Raw genomic sequence first — 13,605 nt, forward strand, 5'->3', positions numbered from 1 at the left:
ACCTGTTTCATCTAGACTTTGTTTCAGCGTAAGATGTGGTTTTGTTAGCGTGTGTTTTGAGATCTGTTGTGAAGATAATCAGTACAAAGCCTTGGTTACAAAGGTGCTACATTTCCATTATCAGTATACTTGTTGATTCTCAGGGGTAAGAAAAACAGTGAGAAAACATGTTACTTTACGAAGACAACCTTTCTGAACATGTGCATAACACACTGTGCCACATCACCATAAATATAAGCCAGTTTATGTCACAAGAAATACAATGTACAATGTAATGAGTGCTCTCTACTGGGGAATATCTGTTTATCTTTTCATATTGTGGTTACATATTTAAGAATCTTTTTATAGCTTAGATTAAGGTCTGAAGTTTAAAAAAAGTCATAAAGTTAAATCTCTATATGTCTGGGTGAGCAAATTCAAAGATAAAACAAACAACAAAAACAAACCATCTGCTCTTTTGTTTTTGTGTCTGTGTAGTTGCAAACAGGAAGCCTCCACTACCTTTCCACCATTGCAGCCGTATACTGGCTAAAACAACAAGGTTAATGCAATTAGCACTTTTGAACTAACTCTGCTGAAAGTTTGCAGCACGGCTATTTTTCCATAGTGTAGTGGTTTACGTGTTCAACGGGTGAAAGATTTCCGGTTCGATTCCAGGAGGAGAGATGAATGGAGTATTTCTCTGAAATTGCAAAAGTTAGAAAAAATTAAAATGGAGCTACCTACTTGTGAATAAATGATCTGCCAAAAGTAGCATGATCTCTATGAAGGGCCTTCTTGCTGTGCTGGTGTATTTTGCACGGTTTTAATGGAATTTTCTGACAAATAAAATATATTACACACCATACAAGATGCTTATTTGGGTTATTTTCTTTCCTGCTGACTGTTTGGAAGATATCTGTGTCTTTGTGTTGCACCTGTACAATTTATGAATACAGCTTGCTAACATTAGCTGGCAATTCAGCACTCCACCCTGATATGACTGAAATAACTGATATACAAGACTTGGTAAGTCTTAAATCTTAGTTTTTCCCCATTAGCTGCCTGTCCTCATAAACACACCAAAATGGTCTTTTTTAAATTCTACATAACTTACAAATCTTATCTTGTATAACAAAGACATAGAACTCAAGACTTCTTGGTTTAAGAAGCAGTGATTGTGTGTTACAGTGATGTTACCCACTGGCTTGTGTGGATTACTTTGGTATTTTGGATGTTGCCATGTTTTTTAAAACATCAAAACACATATTTGGACCAGAGACCAGAGAGTAGAGCTTTTGAGGGAAAAGGCTTCGAGCATGGAGGGCCGCACGCGCTTACAAAACACTGATATCATGTTATTCTTTGTGATCTTTTCTTAAATTATGTCTTTAAAGTTAGTTTAAATAGTGGCAGTTAATTAAACGAGATTTATTAAAATATTAAATACCTGAGTCAGAACGTTACACGCGGATCACCTTAAGAGTCTGGGAAACTTTGTAGCTGCCTAACTTTTTTTTTTTGAATGTTCTAGCTCCGTTGATTTGACACATTGGAATGTGTCAAAAAAGGAGGGGAAGGTTGAGCTTTAACATCAAACAAGGATTATTTGAACATTTTATAACTTCATTTGTGTCTTTAATACCTTAGGAATGGTAAAGCTTAAGCTAATAGCGGTCCGAGAAGACGGACCTTTTAGAGAATCAGTGAAAAAGCATAAACTATCACTTTCATGTTTAATCATTACTCATTGAAATGAACTGAATAGCGTTTAGAAGATTTGTTAATTTTTTGTCTTTTGTTAAAAAGAGGGGTTTCAATAATTTTCAGACACACCTTGCAAATGTGCTTATAACGAGTTGGCACTCGGCCTTTTGAAGGTCAGAAGCTTCGTTCGGCGTGACTGTCCGGACTGATAAAGTGTAGGAAATGCCTTGAGTGCAGAGTGCTAAATGCAAACACGCTTACACACACATAAGATATGATTAGAATAAGTCCCTGGGACATTCTGAATGTTTAGACCAATTCTGAATCACTAGAAGGTCAGTAGATAACAACATTCAATTATTAGGGTTAGGAAGAGGGGTGTTTTGGTTTTCTGTCTCTTACAGAGAAAGGAACAGACACCAGACGAGGTCACAGAGATGCGAGGATCCTCCGTAGCAGAGTCAGACACAGTGACTGCCGAGACATTAACTGGGTCCAAGGGTCATGGCGTTTGGGCTCCAGCTAGTCACCACAAAAGGATGGATCCCATAAACACAGCAATAACCATGAAGGGTTTGGCGGAAATCCGGGAACACCAGACCAACGAAGTTCGAGAGGCTTTTGGGCAAAAAGGGGACACCTTCCTGTTCCTTTTTCTGGAGAATACACAGATCGTTGTTTGAAATCGGGGCAGAATAATCCCCTGATCTGTGTTACGACTGAAGGGTTGTCTAACCCCTAAGGTTGAAGAATGAAGAGCAGAGGATCACCCAACTGGACGACACTGGTAGCTGCAGCAATAGAATAAAGGCTGAAAGCAGTGGGAGACAAGGAGAGTGTCATCTGGACCTGCTACTGTTGGAATCATAGTTTTTCTTGCATCTGAATTGCGCAAACACAGAGGTCATCCCACATATGGTTCGCCCCTCAGGGGGACAAAGGACCTCAGGAGTGAGAAGAGATGAACCCGGCCACACTGAATTGAAGGGTGTTTGTGAGGTCATTATTCTAATGACCTCATCAGGGGGAATTGTTAGATTATAATATTATTTTATGCCATGTTATACCCCTAATTAAAGATTGTGAATTATTATGTAGTTTTAGTTTGCATTATTCTCCTGAATTAGAAGAAGCTGATAACTATTACATTAGTTAAACTGATTTGCATTACATTAAATTGCTGACTTGTTGTGAATGAATGATATTGTTTTATGATGCATTATATTGCTGAGTTATAAGAAATACTGTTCGCAGAAGGTTATTGTCTAATTTGTCTGAGTAGAAGAGAACAGAGTGTGCTGGAGTTTTCTGCCCCATTTCAGCAGGAGCAGATAAACAGGGAGCCAAGGTCGTAGCTCAGGCGCTGTGTGAGAGAAAGCATGTGAATGTTTAGGCTTTTTATGATAAGGTGGAGGCACCAGAGGCTATAAAAGTTTGAGCAATGCTCCACCATTTTGAGATTTTGAGGCTGTCTGCATCAGTGTCCATCTCCCACGCGTGTGTTCATTAAAATCATCGTTTGACTCAACCCGGCCGGACCAGTGTTGTTATTGTGGTTTTTTTCTCTTGTCTCCATCCCCAATATTTTGAACCTTAACAGGAGTTACCAGCTTAGTAAGTCTAAGGGGTTGAACAAACTGAATACCCAAAATCTTGAAGTAAACATTAAACAAGAAAAAACTATAAATACCTGTCACTCAATATAGTCACACCTCTTTTTATGCATACACATGTGCATAGATTTATTATGCTTAAGAAAATGTGTTCACAAAAAATTCCACCCCGTCATAGTTTCTTCTGTAAACACAAGGTCAAACTCAAGCAATCATTTCAGTGAGACTTATGTTAGCCAAGTTAAACTGTAGTGGTCTTTGTGGGTTTCAGAAGAATGAAGAGGTGTAAGTACTTTAGTGGGGAGTCAGTCTTAAAGAAAACTGCATTAAACCACAAAGTAAATGGACTTTGTGGGTATATTATCTAATTTACCTCTGAGGTGTTAAAATGCACGCCCTAAAGACCACATGCAAATAACCAATAAACCTTTATAGACCATAAAACAATCCAAAGAGAGAAGGCATTATGTCAAATGTCAGCCAATAGAATTCTTTGCAGTTCTTTGACAAACGTGGAGATGAGACCTTGTATAGACTACAGAGGCCTGTTGGCCACTCTTAGGGCATCTGTCCAAACTTTAGGCCTAAAAAGTAAGCAAATGTCTTCCCCATATAGTTATTATAAAGCAGCAAATTATCTAAGGAGAAAAAAATGCAGTGTTTTGTACCATGAAACTGTTTTTTAAAATGTTGTACATCAGTTAAATTGGGCATTTTAACAGGGAGTCTACAGAAATCGACTACTTTTGAAGACACCCTCAAGTTTTTGGCATTTCCTCATTGCTTTTTATTGTTTGCATGAGATGGGAAAGTCACCTGACTGTTTGAGACATCACTCAAATTTGCCAGAAAGTGCTGGAAATTGATGGCATTTCCCTAACAAAGGATATTGTCATAACTTTTGAAAAGTTCCTAAGGGTTTTCTCCAAAAACAGCATTCATGCTCAGCATTATTATTATTTCATTATTATTATTATTACACAAAGATTGTTTGCTGTTTTCAAAGGACCAGATTCCAGAAGACCTCAATCAACATATAAACATCATCCTGGTTTGACCAATTTTGGCACACCTTGGATACCGTATAAAAGTATGGAACAGCAGAAATTATATAATTTCATTTACATGCCTAAAAATGTTTGTTTTTAAAAAATATATTTTTGAAGAATTAAACACACATTCACAGGCAGCGTGCCCTTTCTGCCATGCGCATGGGAAGGTTAAACAGCCTCTGGTGCTTTAAACTCTGAGGAGCTGTAGCTTCGGCCTCTATTGGACGATTTGTTTGATTTACACCTTTTGATGATGCCAGAAGTTGCAAGACCAGACCCTACGTGACCCCAAATTTATGACACGCGGCATCTGTCCAGTCACGTGTCCTTAACTGGGCCTAAGATGGCGATTATTGATGGAAGTTGCTCTGATGCATTGTGTTACCACCAGAGATGGGCAGTAATGCGTTACTGTAATCTGATTACTTTTTTCAAGTAACGAGTAAAGTAAGGGATTACTATTGCAAAAACGGTAATTAGATTACCGTTACTTTCCCGTAGGAACGCTGCGTTACTGCGAGTGCGCCGTTAGTGACAACAGCTGTGTGCAGATCAACAATGGATCACATATCGAGTGTGGGAGAGAGTATGAGCGTGCAGCGTTTAAAGCGTGGAAGTACTGACCTTACTTTGAGTTTCATTCCATAAAAAGTGACAAAAACATTAGCGTCCGTTGTGTGTGGGAAGAAAACTTCGTTTTACAGCGAAAAAACCCCTAAACTTCCGAGCAAGCACCGAGTAGCTATGACGTAATGGGAAATTCACAGAGAAACTCGCGGATTCTTCCATTGACCGCGGCACACCTGCACCAGGGTAAACCTCCGCCTACCACAGTCCTGCTTTACAGGTGAAAATAGAGCAACAGGACCGCTGAGTCTTTGACTTTATTTATTTTCTGCTGTGTTTTACTTGCATCTATTTGAAAGAGTGAGTGAAAACACAAAAAATATTTTATTTTATGTGCTGGAATGTGTAGAAAATAGGTTTAAATGTTAAACTAATTTATTCAAGTCAGAGAATGTTGCATATAGTTTAATTTTTACTTGATGCATAAAGTTAAAAGATTAAAACTCATAAAACAAGTTAAAAAAAGAGACTTTTCCATTTGATTACATTTTATATGATGGATTATGCAGAAAAAGTAGAATTGGGCTGAAAGATCTATCGCTTTATCACCTCTTCAGGTTGTAAATCGTGTTTTTAAAAAGTAACTAAGTAACTAAGTAATTAATTACTTTTGAAATTAAGTAATCAGTAAAGTAACGGGATTACTTTTTGGGGAAGTAATCAGTAATTAGTTACTGATTACTTTTTTCAAGTAACTTGACCAACACTGGTTACCACAGCCATTATCCAGAACTACAGCGGCTATTGGTTACAGCGGAGGAAACCTGTCCGGTAAGCAAATTTCTGTCTTAGCACATTTGTGGTTTTCTTTTGCCGCTGGTTTAGTGAATTTGTTTTGGAATTGGTGAGAACTAAGATAGCTAACTAGCCATTGTTTACATTGTTACATGAAGTCTGGAGAATTCTTGGCTCAGTTGTGTGTTTAGAAGACTTAACTTGAGAATTTACAATAGGACTTTGCTATCTAATGGATAATGTCACGCTAGCTAAATCAATATTTTACATAAAATCTATGAAAAACTGGAAACTGTGTTTTTTTTAGTTCACTTTTACAGACGGGTTGTTTGATGCCTTTCAATGTGTTGCTGATGTCCGGAAATATACTTTCACAGGATAAGCCATGTATATAATTACTGACTGCAGTTATTCTGTAGAAAAATATGATGTTAATTCTAGTGCCAAAGAACTCTGCTTTCTATTCTAATATGTTGCATAAAGCTCAATTATTTATAAGTGATTTGAAAAAGTGTCAGAAGCCTTAAAGTACGTCAAATAGTTTCACCCAACTGATTCTTCTCATAGAGCTAAGATTGCCTCTGTAGGTGGATGTGATCATCTACCCTCCTGGCCAATCAAAACAGTCTTGTCTCTGAAGAGAGTGAGGATGTAGAGCAGTGCTTTTCACTCAACACGGCAATTTCAACAAGATGACACCTCCGAAGCTTGTCTTCTATCTGACATGCCTCTTCTTGGTGGAATTTAGTAAGTTGCATTTTATTTAAAAAACAAGAACAACTATTTATGTTTTAAATGTATCATTCTGGTTAAAAATAATTCTGCTCTTTACCCCATTTAGCTCAGATGAATCATTTAAAACAACCCAGAAATTTACATCAAGAGAAAGGATTGATATCTGCTAATGTTGGAGACTCGTTGATTTTGCGATGTTTTCATGACAGTGATGCTGCAAAGTATTACTGGTACAAGCAACTACTGGGACAGAAGCTACAGCTTATTTCCAATACCTATAAATTTGACAAAAATGGAACTTTTTATGATGAGTTCAAGGACAATCCACGCTTTACATTGGAAACTGATGTGGGTATAAATCACTTACAAATTTCCAACGTACAAATCACAGATACAGCAACTTACTTCTGTGCAAGTGGTCTTTCATTTGTGTTTGAATTTGGAGAGGGTACCAAAGTCATTGTAAAGAGTCAAGGTTTGAGCATCAAAGCTCTAGTCCAGCAGTCTGCTTCTGAAACCATCCAGCCTGGAGGCTCTGTGACTCTAAACTGTACAGTACACACTGGGACCTGTGATGGAGAACGCAGCATTTACTGGTTCAGAAAAACAGAAGAATCTCAACAAACAGGACTTATTTACACCCATGGAGGTGGGAATGATCAGTGCGAGAGAAAAACTAAAACACAAACTAACACCTGCGTCTACACCCTGCCGATGAACGGTCTGAATCTGTCTCATGCTGGGACCTACTACTGTGCTGTTGCCTCATGTGGACACATACTGTTTGGAAAGGGGACAAAACTGGACTTTGAACGTGAGTAACGTCAAGGCTAAGCTTACTAAAAATACTGTAGATCCTCCCCAACAGGGAATGGGACAAAGTTGGACTTTCAAAGTGAGCAGATTTTCTACCAGGAATGGTCTGTTTTTACTCAATAGTATTTATTTTAACTTTGTAAAAAAAGTTGTGAACTTGTTTTCACGTTTTACAGGGGACGTGGACTCACTGGGTTTGGTGTATTTTTTGGGTGGTGCTTTGATATTCGTCATGATTCTTTCTGGCTTTCTGGCTTTCCTGATATGCAAGATGAATGGGAGAAACTGCAGCCAATATTCAGGTACAGTGTATTTTCATTGTTAAAAGCTTAATCTGTATTTTCTTTTTTGGTAAAAAAATAACTTTTTCTTCAACTTTTACCTTCAGAGTCTCATGTAGGACAGTCATCTCCTCACACAACCAATGCAGAGGTAAATATCACTGGAGTGTAACTTTCACAAGCACAAATCTTCCAGTACAATGCACATGAGAAGCAGTTACAATGTATTAATATATTATTTTGTTAGCAGGGTTACAACGATGCAGACAGCCTGCATTATGCCGCTTTACGTGTAAACCAGAGAAAACAATCAAGAAGACTTAAGGATGACACCATGAGTGAATGTGTGTACTCCAGTGTAAAGCAATGACTGTCTTTTGCTTTCTTTATAGTTGTTACAGAGAAGTACTTGTACAATTTTGATTTTAAAAACGGTTTCTGGGTCTTTTTTGTTTGTTTTTGTTTGGAATTTCATGATGGATATCCTAATATTATTCCTTTATAGTGATTTATAGACTTGACAGATGAAATATATCACATATTTCTTGATTTTGATGCATTTCGTTTAATGCTCTGGAATTCTTGCCATGTGTTTAATCACAAAATAAAGTAAATGTCATTATGAAGAACTTGAGCAAATGCGTGTTTACTTCTTTTGGGTATCTGGTTGCTCCCTGTGTATCGTACAGTACATGTGACAGTCCTCACTTATCCCAGACCAGCAGTGGAATTAGGAGGTGGCTGTGACCAGAAAAGCTGCCAATAATTATTTTGACACTTTAACAACTCTAAATACTGGGCATGTAGTTTAAACATTAAAAGTTTGTTGTTGAGATTTAGTTTCTCTATAGGTTATTATCACTAGTCTCGGATTTTGCCTTCATAGGAACTAAGGGGAAGTAGCTGCCAGGTGCTGACAGTGAAACACACTTCATTAGGTGATCAGTAAGTGTGACCACCTCTACAAAGCCAAAAACTTTCAGTTAGCATACGAAATGTTCTTGAGAACATGATCACAAAAAACAGACCAAGTTTAGGTTTTTTGAAGGGTTGCCAGGAAAAAAGTCCTTTTTAAAAGGAACCCATCAGCGTGGGATATTTTTTGGGAAGTTGCATTAGAATAAACAACATGTCTTGTTCAATAATGTCTATTAGACAGAGTAAATCAAAATGGATATGTTTGGCACAACACCACTGTCATTGAAAACCAAACATAGCATCAGCACAAAACACCTGGCAATAATTGTCAAGTCGAAGGGGTGTTGATTATTTGAGGAGAGGGGGAGGGGGGGGGGTGTCAATGTCAGGCGTGTCCAACAGCTAAAGCTTGGCTTTAACTGTATTATGCAACAGGACAGTGACCCAAACATAGCAAATCTACAGCGGAACCGCTAAATGATAAAAGAATCAAGGTTTTGCAAGAGAGAAGTGCATGCCCAAATACCCCAAACTATGATGAACTAAAGCAAAATTGTAAGGAAGAGTTAGCTAAAATTTCTCTACAACAGTGTGAGAGACTGATACAGAAAGCATTTGCTTCAAGCTATTGCTCTTTGTGAGTCTTGGAGCTTACTTAAGTTGTAGGACTGTGGGAGAAAGCTGGAGTACCCAGAGAGAACCCACAGAAACACAAGGAGAACATGCAAACTCCACACAGAAAGACCCTGGTCTGATGGTGGAATTGAACTCAGGACTTTCTAGCTGTGAAGCAACAGTGCTAACCAACATGCCGGTGGCATAGGTACAAGTCCTCATACAATGTACATTACATATATTTATATATATTGTAAAAGTAGTCAAAAAAAATGACATCAACAACAGCACGGTGTCATTTCTGCTTTTTTTCCCTGTAACAACAGCACGACAGATAACAGTCCGTGAACAGTCGCCTTTTTGTTCTTGCTAACCCTCTACATTCTACCATCTACAACTGCCATGGTGTTAATGTCATCCTGAAAGATATGAACATCGAGGGTAAAAACAAAGGAGACTGCTACCGGGCTTTAATCCGCCGATCGCCATGCTGCGGTTACAAGAAAAAGACGCTGAAATTACGTTCTCTATGCATTTAGACGTTCCTGTGCTTTGGCTAAACATTGGATTGAAACTTCAATGCGACAATGACACCAAGTAGAATTACGTACATATTGCATAGCCCCAAACATTTCTTTTTCAAAGCCTGCAGTGAAGAAAAAGGTTGGTGATGAGCACAGACAATATCAGGAAAAGTGAGAAATGCAATATTTCTTTGTTGAGCACAGCAGCGTGTCATATTTGCACAGAGAAAGTTGCAGTGCACAAGAAATACAATTTGAATCGTCATTACACAACTAGACATGCTGCGGTGTATGCAAAATACCAGGGAGACGAGAAAGCCAACCAGGTTGCCAATCTTAAAACATCTACTGAGGCTACAAGATTTCTTCAAGAAAGCAACCAAAAAGAATAATGCAGCAGTGAAAGCTAGCTATGTGGTTAGTGAGATGATTGCTAAAGCAGGAAAGCCATTCACAAAGGTGAATTTGTCAAAAAGTGCATATTGCAGGCTGCAAATATAGTCTGTCCAGAAAAGAAAGGTCAGTTTAGCAACATCAGCCTTTCTGCCAACATCAGCATTTCTGACCTGTCAAGTGACATTTAAGAGCAACTGTGCGAGAAAGCCAAATGTTTCAGTGTTTCAGTTGCTCTTGATGAGGCCACAGATATCACCGATACTGCTCAGCTCGCAGTGTATGTCCGAGGTGTTGTTGACTGCTTTGAGGTGATGGAGTACTTGCTTACAGCAATTCCAATGCATGGCCAGACCACCGCTCAGGAGATATGTCACAAGCTGTGTGATGCCATGGAAGAGGTTTGTTGGAATAACAACTGATGGAACGCCATCAATGACGGGGAGGAAAAATGGACTGGTAAGGAGGGTGTGGAGGAGGCTATTGCTCTGCACTGCATTATCCATCATCAGGTCCTTTGCAGCAAACACCTGAAGTTTGACAAAGTGATGTAAACATTTCAAAATGCATCAACCAAATCAGATCCAGGAGCTTAAAGCACTGAAGGGTTCCGTGCTTTTTTAGAGGAAGTGGAGTCACAATATAGGATGTGCTCTACTTCACTGAAGCACATTGGCTTAGCAGGGGAAACGTATTGAAAAGATTTTTTGGAGTTGATAGCAGAAGTGAAAGCCTTCACGGAGAAAGATGGAGTGGCTTTTCCTGTGCTAAGTGATCCCAAATGGCTCATGGACTTAGCTTTTCTTGTTGATATCAGATATAAGCTTAATGCACTGAACAAGAACTTACAAGGCCAGGGGCAACTTGTCAGTGCTGCCTATGACAACAAGAAAGCATTCTCCACAAAACATGTGTTTTGGAAAACCCAGCTCTCTCAGACGTTCCTGACATTTCCCAGCATTGCAAGGCACTTGTGGATGCAGGCACACCATTCAGTGGTGAGAAGTATGTTGATGTCATTTTGAGGCTACAAGAGGTTTTGATCACAGATTTGCAGACTTCAAGACGCACAGAGTCACATTTCAAATTTTTGCTAGCCCCATCTCCTTTGATGATGATGCCCCTTGTGTGCTTCAGATGAAGCTCATTAAACTGCAGTGCAACTCAAAGTGAAGATCAGGGAGGTGAGTGGAAAAGCCGACTAGCTTGGGCATTTTTTGAGAGAACTGACCCCTAGCTTCCTTCGGCTTTCCTGAATGTTCAAGCGGCCCATGTGCCTTTTTAGAAGCATGTACTTCAGCGAAAAGCTCTTCTCCACCTTGAACTTCAATAAGTCCAAGTACAAGACCAGACTTACTGATGAACATCTTTAAGACATACTGAGGATCTCAACTGCTTCCTCCCTCAGGCCAAACCTCTCATGACATGCCTATATGACATTAAAGCTTGGTTGGCCCTGTCGGTCTCTCAGGTCAGCTGACCAGCTGCTCCTGGAGGTACTGAGATCCTGGAAACTCTCTATCGTGGCTCAAAAATTATGGAATAATTCGCCCTGGCACGTTAGAGAGGGCCCTTCACTGTCCACTTTTAAATCGCGTCTCAAAACCCACTTTTATTCTTTGGCTTTGAATCTCAGTGAGACTTAGTTTTCAGTTGAAATGAAATTAGTTATTTAATTAATTATTTTTTCTTTGTTTTATTTGGCTTTTATTTATATGTTCTGTAATTTTATTTTATGGTTCCAATGTACAGCGCTTTGTGTCAGCTGTGGTTGGTTTAAAGTGTTTTATAAATAAAGGTGATTGATGGATTGATTGAAAATGTGGCTGGGCTATGCGAAAGGAAGCCCTGCCAGGTCTCTAGCTGCAAGGAGTAGGCGAGACACGTTCAGATGAACAGCTCATGTTCTTCACTGTTCCATTCATGTTCAAAAGAAGGTTAAAGGTTAAAGAACTGTTAATACAGACATTTGAATCTGAATACAGCAAATATAGAAGACTGAAGAAACCACAACTTATTAACTCTTAATTTGTTCATTTATTTTTGTGTTATAGATAATAGATTTGAGACTATGGGAATTTTTTAACAATAGTTTTCTTGTGGAAAACCTTGTGCAACACAGCCTCAAGCTGACTGTGCCTTCAGCGGGCCAGCTAAATTGAGTTTGAGACCCCTGATATAGATGAAACCCAACCACCTCTTATAAATAACGCTTCTTCTACAGAAATGTCCAAGACTTAACTGTCTCACTGACAAACTTCTACCAGAAGAAAATCTTGCAGACATTAACACAGCTCTACTCATCATCCCCAGTACCAGTATGACAGAAACCATTGAGCGTGCCACTGTCGCACCTTAATACTATTAACATTTGGGTATACGATTAAAAAAGCATGTAAAGAGAACCTTCCATTCAAAAAGAAGGTTGGAAGCCCAGGACGATGTTTACTGGCTGCAGAAGGGTTTCATGAGAGACGGATCCTCTGTGTTTAAGAAGTAGAACAAAGTGTCCATAACTAAATCTCTAGAATCTGACAAACAAAGGCACACAGCTCTGGCTGCTGGGCTGAGGAAACACAAGATAAAATCTACTCATTCAATTTGGATAGCATTTAAGATGAGCCATAATAGTCAAGTGCTCTACAGCTACAAGCTTTGACTTGCATCAGTGTGAATGCAGAAAAGAAGAAGTCTGTCTCTGTCTGTGCAGCAGCTCGTGTGGTTTTTGTGCAGGATGTAAAGGTAGTTCCACACCCACATAAATACACCATTAGCACCTTTAAACATGCCACCAAAAGTGGTGGATTTTCAGGTATCGTAATACTACTTGGGTGAAATATTTAGAGTAATATTTACATCAGTGAAGAGAACAGACTAGTTGAACAGGGGTATTTGTGTTCCAATGAGCAAAAATAAAATAAAAAACCAACAAAAATAAATCGAACATAACATCCAAGTTCCTTGGCAGATAATTTAAAACTATTCAGCTGATGAAATCACATCACTTGAATTGCATTACCATTACGACTACTGCCATTATACCTATGCACATTTGGAGGTTTTGTGTGTGGGTTGTGTTTGTACCACTATCTTACTACCCTAACACAGCTTTTTGTTCCCTGCTGCTCAAAGCAAAGAAAAAACAACACATTTCAAAAAAAGCATTTCTATAAAAATTATTGAATTTCACATAAAATTTAAAAGTGAAATAAAAGATTAATTTGAAAAGTATTTGGGATGCAATGATTTCAATTTGTGATTTAAAATTTTCAAATATGTTGGTCTTTCTGCTTTAATAAGCCGTTTGGACAATTACAATGCACACTCTAAACATTCATGTTTCAGTGACAAATACTGAGCAGAATCCACTCTAAGGTGGCACCAGTCTCTAAGCTGTAAACTAATGACATTAATGTAATTTTCCTTAGTGAACATATACTGCACTAGTCAAGAGCCTCAATGCTTTTCATATATACTCATGATATTATGAACTTTACACCATAGGTGGTTGTGAACATGTGATTATGTTTCCACAGTAGGACGTACAGTGTCACTGTAGACTGGCCAATCAAGATCAGTCTTGGGTCTTCAGAGTGGAGAAAGCATCAAG

General features: G+C 38.7%; 1 protein-coding gene across 2 annotated transcripts; it reads left to right on the forward strand.

Moving 5' to 3' along the window:
* The first annotated feature begins 6,405 nt into the window (after positions 1-6,405).
* On the forward strand, positions 6,406-8,150 carry LOC147336110 (uncharacterized). Of its 2 annotated transcripts, XM_086287618.1 has the most exons (5): positions 6,406-6,460; positions 6,555-7,262; positions 7,441-7,566; positions 7,653-7,696; positions 7,796-8,150. In XM_086287618.1, exons 1-5 carry the CDS (start codon positions 6,406-6,408, stop codon positions 7,913-7,915), a joined length of 1,053 nt encoding a protein of 350 aa, XP_086143744.1. In that variant the 3' UTR covers positions 7,916-8,150. The 2 variants fall into 2 exon arrangements, 1 of the variants encoding a protein (XP_086143744.1); XR_015128630.1 differs by lacking the exons at positions 7,653-7,696; positions 7,796-8,150 and having other exon boundaries at positions 6,443-7,368.
* The last annotated feature ends 5,455 nt before the right edge of the window (positions 8,151-13,605 follow it).

The sequence above is a fragment of the Aulonocara sp. 'chitande type north' Nkhata Bay genome, linkage group LG3 (assembly GCF_057382095.1).
Source record: "Aulonocara sp. 'chitande type north' Nkhata Bay isolate Kocher_YH1m ecotype deep benthic linkage group LG3, A_spYH_male_GT1.1, whole genome shotgun sequence".
NCBI lineage: Eukaryota > Metazoa > Chordata > Actinopteri > Cichliformes > Cichlidae > Aulonocara > Aulonocara sp. 'chitande type north' Nkhata Bay.

Bases quoted from the DNA above. Each gene is read 5' to 3' on its own strand.
- LOC147336110 (XM_086287618.1), top strand. From the start codon at position 6,406: ATGACACCTCCGAAGCTTGTCTTCTATCTGACATGCCTCTTCTTGGTG. The intron at 6,461-6,554 runs GTAAGTTGCATT...TACCCCATTTAG, and splicing joins CCTCTTCTTGGTGGAATTTA to CTCAGATGAATCATTTAAAA. The intron at 7,697-7,795 runs GTAAATATCACT...TTTTGTTAGCAG, and splicing joins CTCACACAACCAATGCAGAG to GGTTACAACGATGCAGACAG.